The sequence below is a fragment of the Arachis stenosperma genome, chromosome 2 (assembly GCF_014773155.1).
Source record: "Arachis stenosperma cultivar V10309 chromosome 2, arast.V10309.gnm1.PFL2, whole genome shotgun sequence".
In the NCBI taxonomy this organism is placed as follows: Eukaryota; Viridiplantae; Streptophyta; class Magnoliopsida; order Fabales; family Fabaceae; genus Arachis; species Arachis stenosperma.
In genome coordinates this window covers 85229554-85255394 of record NC_080378.1, presented here as the reverse complement: position 1 = coordinate 85255394, position 25841 = coordinate 85229554, and the positions used below count along the sequence as shown (strand labels likewise).

The window sequence follows — 25841 nt, the reverse complement described above, 5'->3', positions numbered from 1 at the left end:
TTATAATAAATTTGGATTCGTTGAAAGTATTTTTTGAGATATTTTTTTGTCATTTGCAATTTAAACTTCAAACTCTTTTACTGTTTTGTTGATTTTTAGCGAATCGATGATGGTTCGATATTTAGTAATTTGGGAGCAAAATTTACTCTTCTTTGTAGATATCAGTTTTCTAAAAGTGCATTAAAGCGTCTTCGATTAGATGGATATTGGGAATAAAGATAATTTAAAATTTATAAATCAATAAAAGAAACAAAAAAGTAAAGTTTTAAAAAAAAAAAGTAAATGTACTGAAAACGAAAAAAGTTTGCGTTAAAATTAAAAAAAAAGCAGTAAAATGTCTTTGACTGGATCAAAGGGCTTTGACATGAAAATCTTAAAGGTACTGTAATGTAAATTGCATTTGAAAGTTAAATCATTACTTGAAACATAAATTTGCTTGAAAAGTAAAATTTACATAAAGGTTAAATTGAAAAGATAAAAATGTAGAAGGAACCCTACAAATAATTAACTCGAAGCATACTCAGAAAGTCTCTAGAGATGTGAGTGTGCTTGAGTAATTTCTGAATCAAAGTTCCAACCCTTATTCCCTAAGACTTTCTAATATTTATAATCTACTTTTGGTAACTGACAATTAATTACAATTAATTACAAAATCACAGCCTTGAATGCATACTCCTTAGTAACCGTTCCCGCTTTTTGGCTATAAACGTTTCTCATGATTTTCTCGTATGATAAAAACCTTTAACTTTTCTACTACCATAACTGCTCGATCCACTTATTTGAGTAACTTATTCGATTTAATGAAGTGCTTCGAAATCGAACCTGCGTCGATTACCTCCAGCCCATACTTGCACGTGTATCTTTTCGAAAACTACTTATGTTTTTTACCTCTTTATTACTTCGAATCGACTTACCTTTATCGAAAAATATTTTTCGATCAACATTTACATTCATTACTATTTGAATACGATTTTAGTGATCAGAAATTTTGACAAATTTTCTCTTGAATAAAATGTTTGAAATATATATGTGAAAATACACTATTAGATCACTATCAAAAAATAGTTAATTATTGATAAATTTACTGACGTATTTTTTTCACATTTATTCAATAAATTTATACTACTGACCAATTTTACACATCTATAAAAATTTTGTATCTCAGTAATATTTTTTCGATAGATAGTGCTTAGAATTTTGTTAAACCGCTCAATTTTTAATAAATTATTTGTCAGTAATTATAGACAGTTTTGTGATGTGATTTTCTATCACTAATATGAAAAAAAGTGGAAATTTTTGAATTACCAACAAAAAATTTATTGATAAAATTGAGGTTGTTTTGCACATTTTAACAATGATGAGGCTAAAAACGAGCTCATTTGATCATTTTCTCTTTTCCTTTCAAACTTTCAACTTTTTAATGCAGTTTTAGTGAATTATTGAACTTGACCTAAATTAAAGACCAGAAACTTTAATTTTGTTATTATAGGTTATAATATGTGAAACTGAGAGTAATATAAAATGATAACGGTTTCGCTACGTTACCAACAGCATAACTGTCAATTTCTGCCAACTCTTATTTATAATTGTGTTTTATGGAAGTGTATTCGTGGATGTGTCTAATAAAAATGTCTTTTTTATAATTGTGTTTAATAGAAGTGTCTTTATAGATATATTTTCTGGATGTGTCTCTTTATATATGTATTTAAAATATATTAATTATTAGACACATCTACGAACACACTTTCATAAAACACAAATATAAATAAGAGTTGGCAGAAGTTGGCGGATAATATGTTGGTACCCTATACTTTTCCAAATGATAAAGTAGATACTTCTGTGAGAAATGCCTCACTTTTGATGCTTCGCCTTTTTTAAGGGGACATGAGAAGAATTGAAAAAAAAAAATCTTTAATTGCTTTTGCCAACCTAATCGTAGCAGCATATTATATACATCATGCATATTTTGAATGAGAATCGTTGAAGTCCTTATTGCTTCGGTGCCAACCTTAGTTCAATTATTGAGTTACTTATTTATCTGTATTCAACGATTCATCTCATCTAAATTTCTTGAAATAAGATTGAATCTTTTAACACCTTTTTATAAAATTGTTTACATCCTGATCAAAAAATATAAAATTAGACTCAATAAAAATAAAAGTCTACTAAAAAAAGTGGCCTCATCTATTTATCTAATCTCATAAAAGTTGGGTATGGTAAAAGTGATTCAATCCTATTTATTTGTATAAGTAAATATTTTTTGAAATATCTCCTTCTATTTCATTATTTTATCTATAAAGAAGATCTCGGATAATTTTTAAGATAAAGGAAATAGTCTTTCACCATCAAAAGTGAAATTACTCTAAATATGGTTATTTTTTTACTATAAATACATTAACAAAATCTCAGATATATTCAGAATTCAATTTAGTGAAAATATACTTAAACTATTGCTAATTTAAACATCAGAGTCTCTTACAGGTATCACCCCACCTCCTCATGAGGAACTCGAATAGCGGTACCTCAACTCCTATACAAGTCAAATATTGCCAATAAAAAAATATAGACCTCACATTTAGACTCATATTATAGTTTTAAGTCAAAACATAGATTAATAAAACTTTAATATATACATGTAAAGTAATTAAGAAATATTTAAAATTTTATTGTAATAATGACAATGATCATATATGAGAAGAAAGTGATAAATCAAAGAAATTTGGTTATTTTTTTAAAGAGAAAAAATATTAAAAGATTAATACTTTTAATCAATATTAACTAATATTTTATTTTTATATTATTAAAATTAAAAGATTTAAATTTAACGAAAATAATAAATTTTATTGATAATGTAGCATTTTTCTTCCTTGAATATTACAATGAGAATGGTGTATATATCAATAAGGAATTAATTAAGGTAGAAACTCAGGTGAAGTCGATTTCACGTGAAGTTGATATCTGAGAGCCGTTAGATGATTTGACTAAATTTTCATCCAACGACTCTTAGACATCAACTTCACGTGAAGTCGACTTCACCTGAGTTTTTATCGTTAATTAAATATGGAAACATAGATGGATTCCTTGATTTCCAAAAGCCATATCCAATCCAATAATAAAAGTTAATCAAAATATTCTCCACTTTTATATTAAGCATCAGAATTAACTGGACGGCTTGATGATAATATCACCGTGCCAAATTTCGATTTAATTCTTTCCATACAAACTATAAAACCAACCCCTCTTCACTTGTTGCACTCAACCCACATAAGGATACAAACACAAACACTATATTATATACACTACCACCTCCCATCACTTATACTCAAAAAACAATATAATCCAAATTAAAATAAAGAGTTTGTTTGATTACAAACACTACTACTACTACTACTGCATTGATGGGGAATGGAAGCTCAACAAACTCAAGAAGGACACGTGGCAAACCATCAAAGGCTCCCTCATCATCACGATCAATCGAACCACAATATGTTCCAGTTAGGAAAGTTGACGGACCCACAACAAAGATAGATATGGTGGATTATTACTCAGAGCAACTTGGTAATAATACACAACTGTATAGTGACGACACTTTCACCAATTTCATCAAAAGTGGTAAGCATAAGATCAGGGTTATGTCAACCGTTGGTCACCACGGCCGCGGCAGGGAGGTAATTCGCGACGGTGCAGAAGGTGTGGCGGCTAATGCTCCAACAATTCACAACAGTGGCTCTGTTAATAATGATGATCACCATTTTGAAGAATTTATTCATCGAACTAGGAAGAAGTTGAGAACTACATCAAGAGTTGGCGACAGCTCCGTCAATAGAGGGTAATAAACTAATAATATTGTGGAATGGGAGTAGATTTGGTTGTTGTTGTTCTGTGTGAGCATATGGAAATACAGAGAACAATATAGCTAGATATGCACCCGATTTTTTAGGGTGGATAAGTCCAATTTCTGTATGGTGTTTGTGTTAGATTAGCATGTGCTCTTCTCATGCAGCATTAGTGTGTGTTTTGTTTTCTTTTTATGTACTATGCAAGTAAAAGGAATGTTTTAGTACCCTTTCTTTCTACTCAGTAGGATATTGACAGCACAAGAGATTCACGAGAGGTGAAATAGAGTACAATCATATATAAGTCAAACTTAACTTCGAAATTTTTTGTTGCTTCTAGCATTAATTATCTCACTAGAAAGTACAGAGAATTAATTTTAGTTAGTCAAATTTTTTATTTTAAAATTTTAATTTTTAAAAAATTTATAATTTATAATTTATAATTTATTATTTAAAGTATAAATTTAAAATAAATAAAATAATTTCAAAAGATTGACTAATGTTGATAAAAAATAATTAGTTTCATAACATTACTCATAATTTGAAAGAAAAAAAAAAATAGAGAAGGGGAGAGATTGGGAAAGAGCAAGTGGTGGGAGAGCTAGATAACCATGGTGGAGGGCTTTTAGAGGTTCACAAGATAGATGGAGAGGGTGGAAGGAAGGATCCAGAGCTTGGGAAAGGAGATGGATCCATGAAGATCTTTTTAAGATACAAAGTTGTTGGCTCCAATGCTTTTAGGTTTCGGAGAGTAATGGAGATCGTGGTTGGTTATAGGATGGCAACTGTAACAAGGAAGCAAGGTGATTTTGACATCCTTTGGGTTAGGTTTACCCCCAAAGCAAGAGAAGCCTTGAGCGAACCTTACAAGAATATCATTGTTGTCAAGGTTCTCAGCATGAACTTTAGCTACACTGTAATTACACACAAACACGAAGTGGCAGAACCAAAGGAGGATAAAAGATCTTGGATGTGAGGTTCAGATACTTTCTCGTCAAGTTTGATTTCTTGGAGGATAGAAAATATGTTCTCCTAGGAAGCATGTAGATGATATCTGATCACTATGTGGCTATTAAACCATGGATCAAGAGTACCTCTCTCAGACCTTGTAAAAATTAGTTTGGTACAACATTAGTTTGGGTTCGAATCATAGGTCTTAACATTTGGTATTACAATGAAGAAGCCAAACGTAGATAGGGACTCCAATTCGCATTGACTTGGCAAGCCACGAAGCAAGAAAATATGTACATGCCTGTGTGCAGTTCAACTTAGGTTTGCCAGATTTCAAGAAAATTAGAGTTGGTGAATCTAAGTATGATATTGGTTATAAAATTTGCTCTTGATTTGTACCAAATTAGATGTTTTGGTCATATCACGAGAGAATGTGACAAAGTGCAATGTGATCAGAAGGGTGTTGACGCCCCTGCTTAGTCTGAGATCTCCCATCTAGTGGAAATTCATGTTCCGGTGATGAAGGAACAACACACTGTGGTGATGGCAAAGGGTCTGCTATTTGAATATGAAAAAGAGGCGAATAAGACAAGAGAGGATTTCACAGTGCCAGCATTGCATCAATGACGATTTGATCCTCAAATATATGTAAAGGAAGATTAGTGGACCCAGGTCAGCAAGCAGGGCAAGGGAAAGGTAGACCAAGGCTCAAAGGTTAGCCCATCTCCTAACAAAACCTCTAATAACTCATGGGACACCAAAAATGCTCACTTTGGATCCGGTGTGAAGTTTATGAGTACACGAAGAGTATACAAAAATACTTCTCTTGATGAAACTTTAATATAAGAGAAAAGGATAAATGCGTCCCTAATTTTTTACCATACAAACATTTAGATCCATGAAAATTAGAAAATTCATTTAGATTCCTAATATTCTTAAAATCGGAACATCTAAATTCTTTTGTTCAATTGAGCTTGTGAGACCTAACGGAGATCTTTGACGTAGACTCCATTATGTTGATGTTACCGTTATAATGTGCCACGTGGATGTACAAAATGGTTAAGGGATAAAATAGTCCTCCACGCTAAAAATGACGCCGTTTGAATCCCTATAATCTAATTCTTTTTTCTCATTAGTATAATCTAATTCCTCTTTTTCATCTACAATCTGCAATCTCAATATGCATTTCTGCATTTAACTGCTTCAGAAGAAAAGAGGATGATTTTGTCTCAGAAGATTCACGAAGCTTTCAAGGGCACAGTAGAGAGAATCATGAGTGCTCGAACTATCTCAGCCTTCAAAGAGAAAAAAATTCTCAGTGTCTCTGAGTTTGTCATCGCGGCCGACAAGCTCATTGCCAAATGCTCCACCAGGTCCTGGTAAATTTCTCCCTTTCTATTTTTTTCTTCCTAAAAATTTCATCTTTTTTAATTAGGTTCTTTTTACACGATCGTTTTCGTTTTTCTAATGCTATTCCTTATTTCCAAAATATATATTTTTTAAATCTTTTTTCAAGCCTCAAAATTTTGCCTCTCAAAAGGGTTTGCATCAAGTTATATAGCTTCGGTCCCTGTAACAAAGGATTTGGGGTCATATGGGACTTTCGGGAATGATTTGAATAATGTACATATATTAACTACTAGCAAGCATTGAATTTTTTCATTCAGTTGAGTTATGGCAATTGCTAAAGCTCAAAATTAAGAGGTCTTTCTTTTTGTGCCCTCATTAATTGTTAATGTTCTATTTTCCCATTGCATAATTGGGAATTAGGTGAGCCAAACTAAAAGAAGCCATATTTGCTAGCAGATAAACAATTCTTAATTACTAGGAATGATTAGAGTCAAGCTTGGGATGTATTTATATGTCATACATATTCTTTGTTTTTGTTATCTTCAGTCTAGTTTGAATTGTGTTATGTTGTTCTTTCTGTCCTTAAAGCTAAAAAGTTATGATACCTATATATAATTTTAAAGGATCCAAATTAATTTGGATACCTAAGGTTGATTGAAATTTCATGCAAATTTGTCTAGCATCCAAGAATAAGAAAGACATATGATACTTAAATAGTGGGTGTTCTAGGCACATGACTGGAAAGTCAATCTTCTTTATCAAACTAAACAAGTATGATGGAGGCTTTGTGACCTTTGGAGATGATGTAAAAGGTAAAATTGTGGCAGTTAAAAAAGTAGGTAAAATTTGGTCAATGGTTTAAGGCATAACTTGTTGAGCATAAGTCAATTGTGTGACTTGGATTATTTGATAATTTTTAAAAGATTAGAATGTTGTGTTGTAAATGAAAAGACCAATGAAGTGTTGTTTATTACTAAGCGTTGTAATAATGTGTATGGACTCACCCTTATGAACTAAAGGATCAAAATGTAGCTTGTTTCCATTATAAAGAATCTGAAAAGTGGCTATGGCACAAGAGATTGGGCCACGCAAGTAAGTTTCAAATAAACAAACTTATCAAGAAAGGATTAGTAAGAGGTCTTCCTTTGATAAAGTTTGACAAAGACATCACTTGTGATGCTTGGCAACTAGAAAACAAACAAAGTGTTCATTTAAATCAAAGGAAGACATCTCTACTAAAAGACCACTCGAATTGCTACATATTGATTTATTTGGTCCAACAAGAACTCAAAGCTTAGGTGGTAAACATTATGATTTAGTAATTGTGGATGACTACTCTAGGTTTGGTTGGGTTTTATTTCTTGCACACAAAAATGAAGCCTTTTCGGCCTTTGAAATCTTTAGCAAGAAAGTTCAAAATGAAAAGGACTTAAAGATATGTTCTATAAGAAGTAATCATCGAACTGAATTTGAAAACCAATTATTTGAATCCTTTTGTGAGAAATTTGGAATATCTCAAAACTTCTCTTATCGAAGGACACCATAACAAAATGGTGTTGTGGAAATAAGAAATAGAAGTATTCAAGAAATGACAAGAGTCATGCTTTGTGGGAGTAATGTTCCAAATTTTCTTTGGGTTGAAGCGGTTAACACAACTTGCCACATTTTGTTTAGAACCATCATAAGAAAATTTTTGAAGAAAACACCTTATGAACTTTGGAAAGGTCACCCACCAAACTTAAATTACTTGCATATCTTTGGATGCAAATGTTTTGTTCTAAATAACAAAGATAATTTGAAAAAATTTGATCCAAAGGCATATGAGTGTATATTTGCAGGATACTCCACAACTAGTAAAGCATATAGACTTTATCATCAAAATGCTAGAATAATTGAGGAGTCCATACATGTTACTTTTTGTGACACTAATTTGGTTTAAAGTATTTTGGAAGATTGTGATGCAGGAAATCATATTCAAAAGGATGATGAAAAAGCACAAAATCATGAAAATGAGAATTCTGAGCAAACTGAATCAGAAACTGCAACTGCTGAAAATTTTGCAAGAGACAATTTTGTTTTGTCTTATGAATCTGCCTCCAAGTCCACTAGACCTCGTGAATGGAGATTCTTAAAGAATTATCCTGAGAAATTTGTCATTGGGGACGTCTCTCATGGTGTCAAGACTCGTTCTTCAACTAGAAAGACAAATGAAGAAACAAAAATTTCTTTTCTCTCTCAAATGGAGCCTCAAAACGTCCAAGAAGCCCTTGATGACCCTTCTTGGATAAAGGCAATGGAGGATGAGCTTCATGAGTTTAAAAAGGACCAAGTGTTGACATTGGTTGCAAAGCCAAGTGGAAAGAAAGTAACAGGCACTAAATGGATATTTCGGAACAAGCTTGGTGAAGATAAAAGCATTGCTAGAAATAAAGCAAGATTAGTGGCTCAAGAATATGACCAAGAAGAGGGAATAGATTTTGATGAATCCTTTGCCCCTGTTACCCAAATGGAAGCCATACAACTTCTTCTAGCTTATGCTGCTTATTATGGTTTTAAATTATATCAAATGGATGTGAAATGTGCATTCTTAAATGGTGTAATAGATAGAGAAGTGTATGTGGTACAGCCACCTGGTTTTGAAAATAAAGAATTTCCTAGCCATGTTTTCAAATTATCAAAAGCTCTCTATGGTTTAAGACAAGCTCCTAGAGCTTGGTGATGAGCGGATATTTTATATGCTTTTTGGGGGTAATTTCATGTAGTTTTTAGTATGTTTTAGTTAGTTTTTAGTATATTTTTATTAGTTTTTAGGCAAAATTCATATTTCTTGACTTTACTATAAGTTTGTGTGTTTTTCTGTAATTTCAGGTATTTTCTGGCTGAAATTGAGGGAGCTGAGCAAAAATCTGATTCAGACTGAAAAAGGACTGCTAATACTGTTGGATTTCGAGCTCCCTGCACTCGGAATGGATTTTTTAGAACTACAGGAGTCCAATTGGCACGCTCTTAATTGGGTTGGAAAGTAGACATTCAGGGATTTCCAGAAATATATAATAGTTCATACTTTGCTCGAAGATAAATGACGTAAATTGGCGTTTAACGCCAGTTCCATATTGCATTCTGGCGTTGAACGCCAGAAATAGGTTGCAAGTTAGACTTAAACGCCAGAAACAGGTTACAACCTGACGTTTAACTCCAGAAACAGCCCAGGCACGTGAGAAGCTCAAGTCTCAGCCCTAGCACACACCAAGTGGGCCCCAGAAGTGGATATCTGCACTATCTATCTTAGTTTACTCATTTTCTGTAAACCTAGGTTACTAGTTTAGTATTTAAACAACTTTTAGAGACTTATTTTGTACCTCATGATATTTTATATCTGAACTTTGTATTCTCTGACGGCATGAGTCTCTAAACTCCATTGTTGGGGGTAAGGAGCTCTGCAGCGTCTCGATGAATTAATACAATTATTTCGGTTTTCTATTCAAACACGCTTGTTTCTCTCTAAGATGTTCATTCGTACTTAACCATGATAAAGGTGATGATCCGTGACACTCATCACTATTCTCAATCAATGAACGCGTGACTGACAACCACCTCCATTCTACCTTCGATTGAATGAGTATATCTTGGATTCCTTAATCAGAGTCTTCGTGGTATAAGCTAGAATCCATTGGCAGCATCCTTGAGAATCCGGAAAGTCTAAACCTTGTCTGTGATATTCCGAGTAGGATTCAGGGATTGGATGACTATGACGAGCTTCAAACTCGCGAGTGTTGGGCGTAGTGATAGACTCAAAAAGATCAATGGATCCTATTCCGACATGATCAAGAACCAACAGATGATTAGCCGTGCGGTGACAGCGCATTTGGACCATTTTCACTGAGAGGACGGATGGTAGCCATTGACAACGGTAATCCACCAACACACAGCTTTCCATAGAAGGAACCTTGCGTGCGTGAAGAAAATGACAGTAGAAAAGCAGAGATTTAGAAGACAAAGCATCTCCAAAACTCCAACACACTCTCCATTACTACGTAACAATTACTCATTTCATGCTCTTTCACTTTTTACAATTGAAACTAAAGAACCCTATTGGTATCCTGACTAATAATAATAAGATAACCATAGCTTGCTTCAAGCCAACAATCTCCGTGGGATCGACCCTTACTCACGTAAGGTATTACTTGGACGACCCAGTGCACTTGCTGGTTAGTTGTGCGGAATTACATAGTGTGAGTGTAATTTTCGTGCACCACTTGGTATGAGAGACTTAGCTCTTTTCTTTTAAAAAATAGTTTTTAAAGAGGCACCACAGATACTACTATATCCTTGCATTTGTTAATTGTGTCTATTTTCTTGGGAATAATTGCCCCCTTTGAGTTTTTCTTTTTAAAATCTTTTTCAAAAATAATTTTTCTTTGATTAAATCTTGTTCCAAACTTTAAGTTTGGTGTTGTTTTGTTAATTTTTCTTTAATTTTCGAAAATTTTATTGTGGTTTTCTAAAAATTTTAAGTTTGGTGTTCTATCTTTTGTTCTTGTTGTTCTTGTGAGTCTTCAAGGTGTTCTTGAGTCTTCTCTATGCTTTGATCTTAAAATTTTTAAGTTTGGTGTGCCTTGGTGTTTTCCCTCCAAAATTTTTGAAAACAAGGAGCATTGGATTTAAAAATTTTAAGTCTTGTGTCTTTTGCGTGTTTTTCTCTTTCATAATAAAATTCAAAAATAAAAAAACTATTTTTTCTAACTATTTTTAAACATTTTTTTTTTGAAACTTTTCATAAAAATTCAAATTTCAATTTCAAAATTTTTCAAATCTTATCTTTTTAAATTTTTTTTTTAAAAATCATATCTTTTTCAAAAATATCCTAACCACTTTCTCTCTCCTCACTTTTTCAAAAATTTTTAAAATTTTTTTTAAATTTTATTTTATTTTTTATTTTAGTTTTTATTTTATTTTATTTTATTATTTCAAAAATGATTTATTTTATATAATAAAATAAATCCACATCATCTCCCTTTCTCCATCATGGACTTAAGTAGAAATGAACAGTCCAGAAGGACTTTGGGGTCATATGCTAACCCCACTACTGCTTCATATGGGAGTAGTATATATATACCCTCCATCGGAGTTAGTAGTTTTGAGTTGAATCATCAGCTCATTATCATGGTGCAGCAAAGTTGCCAGTATTCCGATCTTTCACAAGAAGAACCTACAGAGTTTCTGGCACAGTTTTTACAAATTGCTGACACAGTACATGATAAGGAAGTAGATCAGAATGTCTACAGATTGTTACTATTTCTATTTGCTGTAAAAGACCAAGCTAAGAGGTGGTTAAAGAATCAACCTAAGGCTAGCATAAGGACATGGAAATAGCTATCAGAAAAATTTCTGAATCAATATTTCCCTCCAAAACGGATGACACAGCTAAGGCTGAGCATCCAAAGCTTTAAACAAGAAGATAATGAATCTCTTTATGATGCCTGGGAGAGATACAGAGAGATGCTAAGAAAATGCCCCTCTGAAATATTTTCAGAGTGGGTGCAGTTAGACATCTTCTATTATGGGCTTATAGAGAAAGCTCAGATTTCTCTAGACCACTCAGCTAGTGGATCTATCCACATGAGAAAGACAATTGAAGAAGCTCAAGAGCTTATTGATACAGTTGCAAGAAATCAGCATCTGTACCTAAGCAGTGAACCTTCCATGAAAGAAGAGGCTAAAATAGTAACTGCTGAACTCAATCCTGCAGAACAAGTTACTGAATTCAATCAGCAATTAGATTTTCTAACAAAACAACTAGCTGAATTCAAGGAGATACTACAAGACACAATAATGGCTAATATGAATATGGAAGTGCAGTTGAAGCAAATAGAATAGCAGTTATCAAAACAAATATGGTCGTTGTTGCCGTGTAACCGCCGCCGTCGCAATTCGCAACTGCTCGAGGCCGCCATTCCCAGTCGATAGTCTCCGATGGTGCTCGAAGCTGCCGTCCCCACTGCAACTAGTGTGGTTTAGGATTGTTGGTGCTGTTCTTGATTCTGTTATGCTTACTCTTGAATCTCCATGTAGTTCCAGTCTTTCTAAACAATAAAATCATGTCAGTTTGACATTTTTTATTTGTTTTAAATCACTGCTCTTCATTTTGAGTTCAAATGAATAGTGCTCAGCTGCAATTTATGAACATTTGCTAATCAATACTAAGTTGAGATTTTGTGCATCTTTCTTGAATTAAAATGTCTGCAGACTCTTATACATGCTTTCATTACATTTTACTTTGTTGAATTGCAGTGACAGGAACTCTTAAAGGGTATGATCAGTTGCTTAACCTTGTCCTAGATGAAGATGTAGAGTTTCTAAGAGGTAACTAATAGGTGCAGTGGCGGAGCTTAGTTTAGACAAGGGGTGGCCACGGTCCCCAAACTTTTATTAAAAAAATTAGTAATACTTTTTCAAAAAATAAAAAATAGTTCAGTTGGCTCAAATATTTTATTATGACTTAAAATACTAAAGTTCAATCTTCATTTTTTGTTTTTATTGCACAATAGTTTTAGTTTTAAACATTCAAAACATATCGAATTTGGACTGAATTGAGTGTATTCGCATCTCGTAGCTCTCTATTCAATAAGCAACACTCTTTCTACTTTTGAGTTCAAATATAAAAAATTAGGTATTTTTTATTTATGTAATTTAATATTATTTTATATTTTACTATTTATTTAATTTAATTTTTTTATATGATAAAAAATATTAGAATATTCAATAAGTATTGATATTATTGTATTTGTATAAATTGATAAAAAATTTAATAAATATTATAAATTTTAATATTTGTCCTTCTAATTTTTTTTATATATTTTATTGGATATATATTCAAATTTTTATATAAAATAATTATAAAAAATCAAAGAGTTGATGATGCATTTTTTAAGATGAAGGCTAATATTCAAGAAGGAAAACATATAACTTTTATAATATCAACATCTGTAGATAGTTCTTCTACTTCAATGAATCACGAAGAAAGTAAGATACAACCTTCAAAAGTTTAAAGAGTTACATCTGATGAGTTTGACCTTAATTCTTTGGAATGATACTCTGAAAAACGGCTTCAAATTTGGGAATATCATCCAAATTAGAGAGATGAGGTTATATGAGGTTATCTTAAACGGGGTCTATATTAAAAGTATTTTGACAATTATCTTCTATCTGGCTCCCCAAAATTTCGTTTCAAGCTCCGCCACTGGATAGGTGGACCTCGTTTCTTTATTTATGAATTTAACGATTTATCGTCTATGTACTTCTGAAGCTTTGACTTCCATGCAAATATTGAGTTTACTGAAACTATGTTTTAGTGTGTTTATTTATAATTTATTTATTATTTTATTATAAAACGGTTATTTCAGTTGAACTAGAAAATTAATGAACCAATAGCTAGAGCGGTTTGATGATCAGTTTGGTTTTTAGAACCTTATCAAAAACACTCAAATTATTTGGGCTGATTTTAGACTGTGATGGAAATTTATATACTTACGAAGGATCCCATAATGACTGTATTAGATAGTTTCCCTTTCTTTTATATATCAATCTGTTCGATTGGTAGTTTGAATAGTGTCTTATTATGAAAACTAAATAAATAAAATATTTGATATATGTAAAAAAAGTTGTAATATATAGTATTCTAATTTCATGTCCGTGGCTCTAAGATTTTATCTTCAATCAAATAAAATTCAAAATTTGTATCCTTTTTAAACTTTAAAATATTTGTAAAACAGTTACAGTCCTTACTCTCCTAATCTTCTGTATATAAAGCTAACCTGGTGATTGTTATTAACATTCATTTCTAAGTCCTGACACTCAAAACTCAGAACCTTGATCTCAAAACTTACATACACGGACCTTTTGATCGCATTATCTTCTTTTGATTGTTGTTGCCTGGCACGGAATCACCGATCTTGCTATGTTTATTTTCTCTCTCTTTTATTTCAATGTCTTATATTTAGAGTTTAAAATTTAGGGTCTAGGATTTAGGATTTAGAATTTAGTGTTTAGATTTTAGAGATCAAGGTTTAGGGTTTAAAGTCTAGGTGTTAGAATTTAGAATTTGAAAAGCCCTACTATACTCCTTGCTTTTTCGAGAGCACATTAGAATTCACTTTGTTTTTGAAGTCAAGAAAGCATAATAATTTTGAATTTTTTAAAGAAACTACGTGTAATTATCGATTTGATTTATCTATTTGTTATGGTTGTGAGCATTTTATCAAATTTATTATGACAAAACTCATCCTTTTCTGGTTTCCGCTTTTATATGTTTAGATGCTTAATTTTATTATTTCCTCATTTTGTTCCACTTTTTTCAGAAAAGGTTATACTTCACAAAAGAAAATAATTAGAAACTAAAACAACAACATTGAGAAACTTATAATTTCATGTCAGACTTGGATTGATTCATAGGGTTTGCTAATATATTGGAATTTTTTTCACAGCTTATTTGACAAGCTCTCTGTCACAATTGTAGCTGAGAGAGAAAAAAAATGGACCGACTTTCTGGTCTACCAAAAACTATACTTCATGACATACTTGCAAAGCTTCCCAATGAAGATGCTGTTAAGACCAGTGTTTTGTCAAAAGCATGGAAAGAAACATGGTCTACGTTTCCTAGGTTACGTATTTGCAGCAGCTATTTTATCAATGTGCATGATTTATCAACAGCAAATTCTGTTTGGCATTGCAGCAAAGACATACTAGCTGATTATGTCATGAAAAGACTGTTGAGGTTCCATGAACAAGGCTTAATAATCAAAGAATTTAGGCTCTGTATGGACTATATTGGAGACTTTAATTACATGTCTCGCCATCTTGATATTTGGATGAAGATGATTTGTGAGTGTGGTATCAAAGGACTAGAACTTCATTTCCCTGCAGATGGAGACTTCTTTCCAACAAGCGAGTACTGTCCTGACAAATGGTATAACCTTCCACTTTGTGTCACTGAAGCGAAATCACTTACCGAGTTGAATTTGAAGGGACCGATCAGAATTTGCAGAGCATTATTCCTGAACCATTCTTCTACTATCAAGTTGAACTCTTTGAGAATGTTATGCTTATGTTCTGTTCTTTTTGAAGATGAAGGAGTTATCAAGCATTTGCTTTCTTCTTGTCCTCTGATTGAACATTTTTCTATGGAAGATTGTTGTGTATATAACCCTCTAAGCAGAGAAAATCCTTTACTGTCCAGTCCGGTGAAATCATTAAGCTTGCGTGGTCTACAAAAGCTCAAGCGAGTTTATGTTAGTGGAATACAGGAGGTGTATATTGATGCTCCAAATCTTTAGAGTTTCTATTATGTTCATTGTGATTTTGATGATATGGATGTGCCTTGGAAGCTGAACTTAGATAGTTGCATAAATTTGAGATGGTTGCGCCTATGCTCAATGAAGAACACTGCCATTGCGCATAAATGGTTTCTCGAACTGTTTGATAAGTTTCCTTACCTTGAGACTCTGCAAATACATCGGTGCTCTATGTCCGAGAGGATTAATATATCAAGTTCTCAACTCAAGTTCTTAGATTTTTTGTGGTGCTCAAACTTGAAGGAGCTCAACATTGATGCCCCAAATTTATTATCATGTGACTTTAGGGGAAATGACACACCTGTTATAACTTTTCTGAGCAGTTCTAATAAACTAAAAGTGAATGTTTTTACTGACATGGATTTTCAACACTATAACTTGAAGGAATTTATCCAAAACATTAAACCACACCAGGTTTTGACATCACTCTCCCTCTTTGTGGATTTCCCACTTGATGTAAGAGTATACTCTGGCTAGCTGTTTGATTGGTTGAATTTGCCAATTTTATTTATTTATTTATTTATTTGTTTGTTTGTCATCATGTAGATTGAACCGGGTGTGTTGCAATCAGTTTCATCCACTCCTCCGCATATTAGACATTTGGAATTTCGTCGTGTTCCAAACAGGGAAGCTCTTTACTTTCCCTATCTGAATTGGTTGCTTTCAAGTTGCTGCCCAGAAACCATTTCATTCCTTTGGCAATCCTCTTCTTATTATATCGATATTAGACCATTCATTGTGGTAATTTCTACTTGGTTCTCCTATTTACATCTTTGCTTCCATTCCAGCACAGCAAATTCAACATATTAGAAATAAACATTTGCATTTATCCCTTTAATGGTAATAACTATATTTGCTATTTGAAAACAGTTTATCTACGAGATGTTGATGGGCAGAATAGGCTGTTGCAGATCGGATCATGGTAATAAATGTTGGTGGCATGCCTTGAAGAATGTTAAGGTCACATGTTCATTCATAACTAGGGACATAGTGAACATTAAGACCATGTTAGATGCATGGCCAGATTCTGATGCCGAGGAAAATGTTAGGTTCATCTTAGAACTGTAATAATCTTGATGTTAGTTATCCATCGATAGACATTCTAAAAGATTGGTGAATTCTATGATGCTTGTTCATCTGGGTTCCAAAAGTGCCAAAAATTTAACCATGTAATGGGGGCTTAGATGTGTGGGATATTGAGAGAGAGAGGCTAGGAGAGTTAGAGCTTTAGAGGTTCAACAGTTTAAAAATTCAATTGAAGTTCAATCAGAGTTAGACCCGATATAATAAAATAATATATTTATGTATAAAATATATTTATGCATTCTGGGACAAGAGTTAATTGTTGTATCTTTCTGGCATATGCTATTTAATTATGAAATGGTTTACAGATGCATACCGCAAAAAGAAAATGTGAAATTTGGGTGCATAATATAAATTCCTTGAATAACCGATGAGCTAGCACACATATTAAAATAGCTGCTACGTTTATTGACTGTTGCGTTCATTTTTTATTTTAGGAGTTTATAACTTCATGTGTTGCTTTTATTTTCATGTTAGACTTTCAAGTGATCACCCCCTTTAAAAATGAATGGCTTTATCTCTCATATACTCATCATATACTTCATTCCCTTTAGCACATGCTTTTATATCAAAGTCGAATGAACAGCAGGTTACAGAGTACTTGTTGTAACATTTGGCCATTATTATACTGATGTAAAATTGTGAGTAAATTTTCCTAGCATAGTAGTTTTGTATTAAATTTTTTCTAAGCATATATTGTACAAATAAGTGCTCGTATCTTGTTATTTTTGGTGTAAGAATTTGATTAATGATAATGCTTAATATGATTTTAATTTTGATGTATTTTATACCGTTATCCATCGCATCTGTTTTTTTTTTGTTTTTTTTTTTGAGATAATCATTAACACGATCAATATATAAAATAATTATTTTTCTAACATGGTATTAAGTAATTAGATGCATAAAATAATTTTACATTCACAGTATATCATAATTAAATTCTGGTTAATATTTTAAAATTATATATGAACTTAGACTGATTATTGAGAGTGTTCTCCTATGAAAATATATCAACTTGATCAATCATAAGGTAAAACAATAGGATATAATAAAGAAAAAGAGTATAAACTACTATCATCTTTGGATAAAAAAATTTTGTTATGAAAACTTTTTGGTGTTTTACCCCAAACTGGGTTTTGAAAGTGAAACACCAGAATATGGCCATGGATTTCTCGCATAGTGCGAGAAGCAATTGAGTTTTTTAATTTTCTTTGAAGTATCTCGCACGGAGTGAGAAAGTAAGAATTTTTTTTTATATTTTTTTAGCATCTCACATGGTGCGAGAAATGTGGGCTGGAAATTTCCGTTGTCTAATGACGCACGTTGCTGTACTAGCGGAGCAGAGAAATGAGTCTGCGGAAACTGACGGAGATTGAAGAAGATAAGCCAGTTAGCTTACATAAATTGATGAAAGGGCATCTTTGAGTATTTAAAAAAATAGATCATGATCACTATGGTTCATTTGTCACATTGGACTTCGAACAATATTGTTGGTTCTAACAAGCATTATGCAATTTGAAAAACCGTGGTTGTGCTTGATTATCATGTAATTAACAATGTCTTTTATTCCTGCAAAACTTGAAATCCATAACAGTGACTAATGAGCATCCTGATCCGACTTCCTTTAATTTCATATATAATATTGACTTTGGTATTATATTTCAGCCTCAGGACAAAGATCAAGTAGTACGCCATTGTTAAAGATCAAGGAAATATGCTCCATACTCCCTATTAGCTAAAACTTAAGCCACACATGAATGTTGATTAATTAATTACAATACATTGTATATACATCATGATTTAATTAATTATTTGATGAAAAACAAGAATTTTATTTGTGCTCCCAAATTGCACATTAGAAGCTAGAACTATCATGGCATACTCGAAAATTAATCGGTTAGACCAAACCGAAAATTGATCGATTTTAAAATTTCTCTTTTCTTTATAGCTCGTGTGCGTGTCTCTGTAATGGGTAATTTAAATCCTTTATTTATTATATAATAAATTATCCTTATCTATAATATTATTACATTAATAATTATAAAAAATATAATACATTTAATTTAAATTAAATATATATTAAAATTAAAAGATATATAATACACTGTTCAAACAAAAAAATTTACAAATTAAGATATAACTAAAATAATTATTTTTTTTAGTTTTTTTTATTATTCTACAATATAAAATATATAATATCATGAATGTTATTGTTACGGTGGGTAACCGGAGATTAATAAGATGGATGGCTTTGGTTGGCCCAATCGTCTGCGGATGGTGGCTTCCGAGCTGGTTTGCACGTTGGAGCCTCCTTCCGACTTGCGCTCGTGAGTGAATGGGGGGTGGTACCTGCAAAGACACTCCGATGCCTAAGTTAGCAAGGGTGTGAGCAGGTCTAGAGAGTATTGGGCTTAGAGATACCTGAGGGGTGTCAGTGTATTTATAGTGGTGAGCCAATAACCACCGTTGGAGTAGTGCCATATCTTTAGGATGTTAACCGTCCCATTATCTTAGGGAAGTTAAGATATGGCTTTATGAAGCGGTTAGAGAGATTTTAGGGGCGGTTACTCATTTGAATGAGTGCTTATCTGCCAGCTAATCTCATGTCCGATTTCTTTAGAGTAAGCCGTAGTTGACACCGACTTCTTATATGAAGGTCGGTGTTTTGGGTAAGGCTTAATCCTTCGGATTAGGCCTTTTATTTGGACCTGGGCGTTTGTTATTGGGCCAGGGTATGAACAGTGCCCCTACTTGAGCCCAAGATCTTTATAGGACTTGGGTTCGAGTATTTTACTCGGGATCGTAGTCGACTTGTTGGAGGACCGACGTGATTTTCTGGAACCGACGTGATTTTCCATGTCTCTTTGGTTCTGACGGTTACGTCTAATCAAGCGTCGTGTCCGTTAGGGATGTGCGTAGACTTTGGTAACGGTGCATTCTCATTAATGACTGCCCCGCTTTTACCATTATGCCCCTTAGTATGTTTATAAATACTTTCCCTCTCTTTCATTTTTTCGTTTCTGCAATTTTTCAAATTTCTTCTTGCTTTGTTCGTGCTTCATTCTTGCATTCGGAGACCTCTGCTTCTTTTAACCTTCGGTTTTGGATAAAGGTTAGTGTTTTTACTTCTATGTCATGCTTTGTGATTGCATGCTTTTATTTTCTTTGGAGAGGAAAAAGTGGCGTTGTAGGCTTTCGTATCCCCTTAGGGACTCTCGTTTTTTATTCTTTTTCCTTTTTCCTTTGTAGGTTTTCGTCGTGTTTTTAGAAAATGTCTTCTGTAGAGGCTCTTTCTCAATGGGTTGATGTCACAGTCCTAGGAGAGGAACCTTTGGTTGATGCGGAGTTTATTACTCATCTTCGTACTCACCACAGGATTTGTGTTTCTGAGGATGACGAGCCGAAGTATGAGTTGGTAGTCCCGGGTCCAGAAGACCGGGTTTGCTTTGGGAGGGCCAATGAGGCGTCTTCTCATTTTTTCTTTATGTATGAATGTATGATCATCCGTCTGGGTGTCTTTCTTCCTTTTTCTGATTTTGAAATGTCTGTTTTGCACCACTGTCGAGTTGCCCCTACTCAACTTCACCCCAACTCTTGGGGTTTTCTGAAAATTTATCAATTTATTAGTCAAGCTTTGGACTTTCCGACTTCTTTGAGGATTTTCTTTTTTCTTTTCCACATGACTAAACCCTTTAGCGGGCTAAACAACAAACAGCAATGGGTGTCCTTCCGAGCCATACAAGGTCGAAGGATTTTCACCCTTTTTGACGAATCCTTCCATGACTTCAAAAATTATTTTTTCAAAGTGCAAGCTGTAGAGGGTCACCACCCCTTTTTTCTGGATGATAACTCTTCCCCTCGCTTTCCCTTATATTGGCTGGAGGCCTCCCCTTGTGAGAAATATGGTCTGGACGACCTGGATGAAATAGAGGCTGCCATTGTGGGGTTCCTCCGAGAGGTGTGGGGGAGGGCCCCATATTTGGATACCAAGAAGTTTCTCCAAGGGTCTCCGACCTTTGTCCAGGCGCAGCTAGGTAGTTTTTTCTTGTTGTTAATTTTCCGACTTATCAACTGATCATCCCGATTTGTTTGATTCTTTAGCTATTGTTTTTCTTCTTTCAGAAATGGCTAAGACAAACGCTCAGGAATCTTTCCAAAGAGTCCAGGAGGCCAAGGCCAAGTCTCGCGCTCGGGCCGGTGGTGCCAGGGTTATCTCTCCTCCTCCTCCTCCTCGCAACATTGGGACTCTTTCCAAGCCTATCGTAATTTCTTCTTCAGCTCCCCCTCAGTCACTCCCCGTCGTCCGACCTTCCCCTGATCCAAAGAAGCGCAAGACTTTAGAGTCTGGTGCTTCTGAGGTTAAGGCGGATGCCATTGAGTTTGTCCGAAAGAATATCTATCCCCATGTTCGTATAGGCATGGATGATATGTCTGTTCGGGGTCACCTTACCACTATGGTCGAGGAGAGTCTCAAGGCGGCGGAGGTTTGTGGTAAGCTCTTGGATATCTTTGAGAAGGCTCCCCTCAGCTCTTTAGGGACGACCTCGAAGGTCGAGGAGCTAGAGGGAAGGCTTCGCTCATATCAGGAGCATGAGGGAGAGTTGAAGAAGGAGATTGCCAAGCTGAGGGAGGAGAGAGATACCTTTCGGGAGAAGGGGAAGGCTTTGCAGGCCCAGTACAACATGGAAATGGAGTTGAGGAAAACGGCGCAGGCCAGTTATCAAAGCTTATTCAAGGATCTTGTGTCTGTGAAGAATGATCTGCTGAACTCTCGGAAGGCATATGATGAGTTGGAGGACTCAATTGCTGATGGCGCCGAGGAGTCTTGGAGGATTTTCTTGGAGCAAGTCAGGGTCATTGCTCCCGACTTGGATCTTTCTCCTTTACATCCTAACAAAGTTGTTATTGATGGTGCCATCGTGGATCCTCCTGCCCCCGTAGTTGTTTCCGAGTCAGAATTGAAGACTCGTGGGCAGAGGATTATTGAGTCCCCTCCACGATCTAAGGACGCTCCGAGTTCTTCAGATGTTCCTCCGATTTCCTCTTCTTCTCCTGCGGCTGCCCCTCTTCCTGGTCCTGATGGTGGGGATCCGTCTTCTCTTCTGAAAAAATAATTTTTTATGGCTATATGGGGGCTCGGCCTGTGAGTCCCCCCTTTTTTAAACTTATTTATATGTTGTTTGGTGACCCTTGAACAATTTCTTTTGGCCTTTTAAGGCCGTTAACGAAATATTTCGGCAAGTGCCCTTTTTGAATAAGGGTTTAGATTAACAAAATAAATACCCTTTTTTGGATAAGGGTTTAAGTTACCTTGTGCATGTATGCTTTTCTAATTTTTGATTTTTCAAAAAACCCTCTTGATCTTTCTCTGAAAAACCTTTCCTATTGGCTTGTCTAGTTTTTCCGAGCCTTTTTGTTTAAGGGATTTTGAGACAGCCTTTAAACTTCTCCCTAGGTTTTCCCATCTCTTTTCGTTATCCCTTATACTCAATTTTGTTTTAGCGAGTTCTTATGACTTAGGTTATTTTTGCGATGCGTTTTTCTTCTACTCGGTTCTTACACTCCGATTTATGGATCGAGGTGTTCCCGAGCTTTCTCACTCGGGATCTCGTTCCAACTTATAAGTCGGATTCGTTCCCGAGTTTTTACGATCGACTTATATAACCTCTTTACACCGACTTGTACCTCGTCGTTTTATCCTGACGACCACTTAGGTCAATTCATGGGATTTTCACGTTTTGTCGAGCTTAAGTTGGCTCGTTTCGTAGAAAGACTTAAAAAATATAAAAAATGAAAAGGATTTTATAAGAGATATCGTAGATGAAAAAGATCTTTATTAACTGGGGAGGTACCTTTTTGCTACTAAGGGTTTTGATAATCTATTTCCCTTAGCCTCTACTATGATGCCTCGTTAAAAACCCTTCTCCAGAAAAAACCCTTTTGGGAAAAAATCATGAAGTTGGGAAAAGAGTACATCAGGGAGTAGAGTTCGCTTTTAGCTATAGTACCTTTTCATGTTACAAGCATGCCACGACCTCGGGAGCTCATTGCCGTTCAGGTCGATTATTTTATAATAACCTTTTCCTAAGACTTCATTGATTTTGTATGGTCCCTTCCAATTTGCGGCGAGCTTTCCTTCTCCCGATTTGTTGACTCCAATGTCGTTTCTGATTAAGACCAAATCATCTGGAGCAAATGTTCTTCGAATGACTTTTTTGTTGTACCTTGTAGTCATCCTTTGTTTCAACGTAGCTTCTCTTATCTGGGCATCTTCTCGGACCTCGGGGAGCAGGTCGAGCTCCCCTTTGTGCCCCTGTATGTTTCCGACTTCGTCATGGAGAATTACCCTTGGGCTTTGTTCATTGATTTCTATTGGTATCATTGCCTCCACACCATAGACTAGTCGGAAGGGTGTTTCTCCAGTGGCGGATTGGGGTGTTGTCCTGTAGGCCCATAGCACTTGAGGGAGCTCTTCAGCCCAAGCTCCTTTCGCTTCTTGTAGTCTCTTCTTTAGTCCTGCCAGTATGACTTTGTTGGCTGCCTCGGCTTGCCCATTGGCTTGCGGGTGCTCCACCGAGGTGAACTAATGCTTGATTTTCATACTGGCTACTAAGCTTCTGAAGGTAGCATCGGTGAATTGGGTTCCATTATCCGTAGTGATGGAATAAGGTATCCCATATCTTGTGATGATATTTTTGTAGAGGAATCTCCGACTTCTTTGAGCGGTGATGGTGGCCAACGGTTCTGCTTCTATCCACTTTGTGAAATAATCTATTCCCACGATTAGGTATTTAACTTGTCCAGGCGCTTGGGGAAAAGGACCTAACAAATCCATTCCCCATTTTGCAAAAGGCCATGGAGAAGTGATACTAATAAGCTCTTCTGGTGGAGCCACGTGGAAATTTGCATGCATTTGACATGGTTGACACTTTTTCACAAATTCTGTGGCATCTTTCTGCAAGGTCGGCCAGTAGAATCCAGCTCGGATTACTTTCCTGGCTAGTGACCTTGCTCCGAGATGGTTTCCACAGATCCCACTATGTACTTCCTCCAATACCTCGGCGGTTCTTGAGGTTGGTACGCACTTTAACAATGGTGTTGATATCCCTCTTCTATAGAGGACATTTCTCACCAAAGTGTAATGTTGTGCTTCCCTTCGGATCTTTTTAGCTTCTTTCTCCTCCTTAGAGAGGATGTCGAATTTCAGGTATTCGACTAAGGGATTCATCCATCCGAGGTTTAAACCGACTACCTCAAGTACCTGTTGTTTATCTTTAATTACTGAGGGTTCCTGGAGGGTTTCTTGGATCAGGCTTCTGTTGTTCCCTCCTGGTTTGGTACTTGCTAACTTGGATAGGGCGTCTGCTCTGCTGTTTAGATCCCGAGTTATGTGTTTGACCTCGGTTTCTGCAAAGCGCCCAAGGTATTCCAAAGTTTTTTCCAAGTACCTCTTCATGTTTGGGTCCTTTGCCTGATACTCTCCACTTATTTGGGAGGTCACCATTTGCGAGTCGCTGTATATCATCACCTTTGTAGCACCGACTTCTTCTGCTAGTTTTAACCCAGCAATCAAGGCTTCATATTCTGCCTGATTATTTGAGGCTGGGAATTCAAATTTTAGAGAAACCTCTATCTGGGTTCCTCTTTCATCTACCAATATTATGCCTGCGCCGCTTCCCGTTTTGTTGGAGGATCCATCTACATAGAGTTCCCATGTAGTTGGTTTTTCCTCTTGATCCCCTGCGTATTCTGCAACGAAGTCGGCGAGGCATTGAGCTTTGATCGCTGTCCGAGTTTCATATCTTAAGTCGAACTCGGAGAGCTCTATTGCCTATTGAACCATTCTTCCTGCAACATCCGTTTTTTGGAGGATTTGCTTCATGGGTTGGTTTGTGCGGACTCTTATTGTGTGAGCTTGAAAGTAAGGTCGTAGCCTTCGTGAGGCTATCACTAAGGAATAGGCAAACTTTTCTAGTTTGTGGTACCTTAGTTCAGGGCCTTGTAGGACCTTACTGATGAAGTAGACCGGGTGTTGTCCGACCTCATCTTCTTTTATCAGGGCTGACGAGACAGCCCTGTTTGCTACGGATAGATATAGAATGAGGTCTTTCCCCGGTATTGGTCGGGTTAAGATAGGATGTTGGCTTAAGAACTTCTTGAACTCTTGGAACGCCTCCTCGCATTCCGGAGTCCATTCAAATTGGCATCCCTTCCTTAATAAGGAAAATAGTGGAAGGGATTTTAATGCCGATCCTGCCAAAAATCTGGAGAGGGCTGCAAGTCGGCCAGTGAGCTGCTGGACTTCTCTCAAACAGGTCGGACTTTTCATTTCTAGGATGGCTCTACGCTTATCGGGATTGGCCTCAATCCCTCTTTGTGTTAGCATAAATCCTAGGAATTTTCCTGCTTCCACCGCGAAGGCACATTTTGCAGGATTTAGTCTCATCCCATGCAGCCTTATGGTGTCAAAGACTTGTGAGAGGTCGGATAAGAGTTTGACTTCCTTCTTGGTTTTCACTAGCATGTCGTCGACGTATACTTCCATTAGGGTCTCCAGGTGAGGGGAAAACACTTTATTCATCAACCTTTGATATGTGGCTCCTGCATTCTTTAATCCGAATGGCATGACCACGTAGCAGTAGTTAGCCCTGGGTGTGATGAATGATGTTTTCTCCTGGTCGGGCTCATACATCGGGATTTGATTATATCCCGAGTAGGCGTCCATGAATGACAAGTATTGGTACCCCGAGCTGGAGTCTACTAGGGTATCAATACTTGGCAAGGGATAAGGGTCCTTAGGACATGCCTTATTTAAATTGGTGTAGTCGACACACATTCTCCATTTACCATTCTGTTTTTTGACTAGCACTACATTGGCTAGCCATGTTGGGTACTTGACTTCTCTGATGAAGCCAGCTTCCAGGAGTGCATGTACTTGTTCTTCCACTATTAAGGCTCGTTCTGGGCCGAGCTTGCGTCTTCTTTGTTATACAGGTCAGAATCCTGGATAAACCGAGAGCTTATGGGACATGAGCTCGGGGTCAATCCCGGGCATGTCGGAGGCCTTCCAGGTGAAGAGGTCGGAATTATCTCTTAGGAGCTTAGTCAACCCTTGTTTTAGAGTTTCCACTAGGTTGGCTCCTATATGAGTGTTTTTCCCTTCCTCTTCACCAACCTGTATCTCCTCGATTTTTCCTCCCGGTTGTGGTCGCAGCTCTTCTCCGGCCTTTGCGCCGCCGAGCTCTATTGTGTTAACTTCTCTGCCCTTTCC

The 25841-nt window shown here is 35.7% G+C and overlaps 2 protein-coding genes across 2 annotated transcripts; both read left to right on the top strand.

Annotated features, from left to right (window-relative positions):
* The first annotated feature begins 14538 nt into the window (after positions 1 to 14538).
* Positions 14539 to 15469, top strand: LOC130963098 (F-box/FBD/LRR-repeat protein At2g04230-like). Its single transcript, XM_057889249.1, has one exon. The coding sequence runs from the start codon at positions 14669 to 14671 to the stop codon at positions 15467 to 15469; it is 801 nt and encodes a 266-aa protein (XP_057745232.1). The 5' UTR covers positions 14539 to 14668.
* Positions 15470 to 15502: 33 nt separating this feature from the next.
* Positions 15503 to 16555, top strand: LOC130963097 (uncharacterized). Its single transcript, XM_057889248.1, has 3 exons — positions 15503 to 15943; positions 16034 to 16228; positions 16358 to 16555. Exons 1-3 carry the CDS (start codon positions 15503 to 15505, stop codon positions 16553 to 16555), a joined length of 834 nt encoding a protein of 277 aa, XP_057745231.1.
* Positions 16556 to 25841: the final 9286 nt, after the last annotated feature.

What these genes read in the sequence shown, in the direction of transcription:
- LOC130963098 (XM_057889249.1), top strand. Translation starts at nt 14,669, where the DNA reads ATGGACCGACTTTCTGGTCTACCAAAAACTATACTTCATGACATACTT.
- LOC130963097 (XM_057889248.1), top strand. Translation starts at nt 15,503, where the DNA reads ATGGATGTGCCTTGGAAGCTGAACTTAGATAGTTGCATAAATTTGAGA. An exon ending in TTGTGGATTTCCCACTTGAT is followed by an intron (nt 15,944 to 16,033) that starts GTAAGAGTATAC and finishes GTCATCATGTAG; the next exon opens with ATTGAACCGGGTGTGTTGCA. An exon ending in ATATTAGACCATTCATTGTG is followed by an intron (nt 16,229 to 16,357) that starts GTAATTTCTACT and finishes ATTTGAAAACAG; the next exon opens with TTTATCTACGAGATGTTGAT.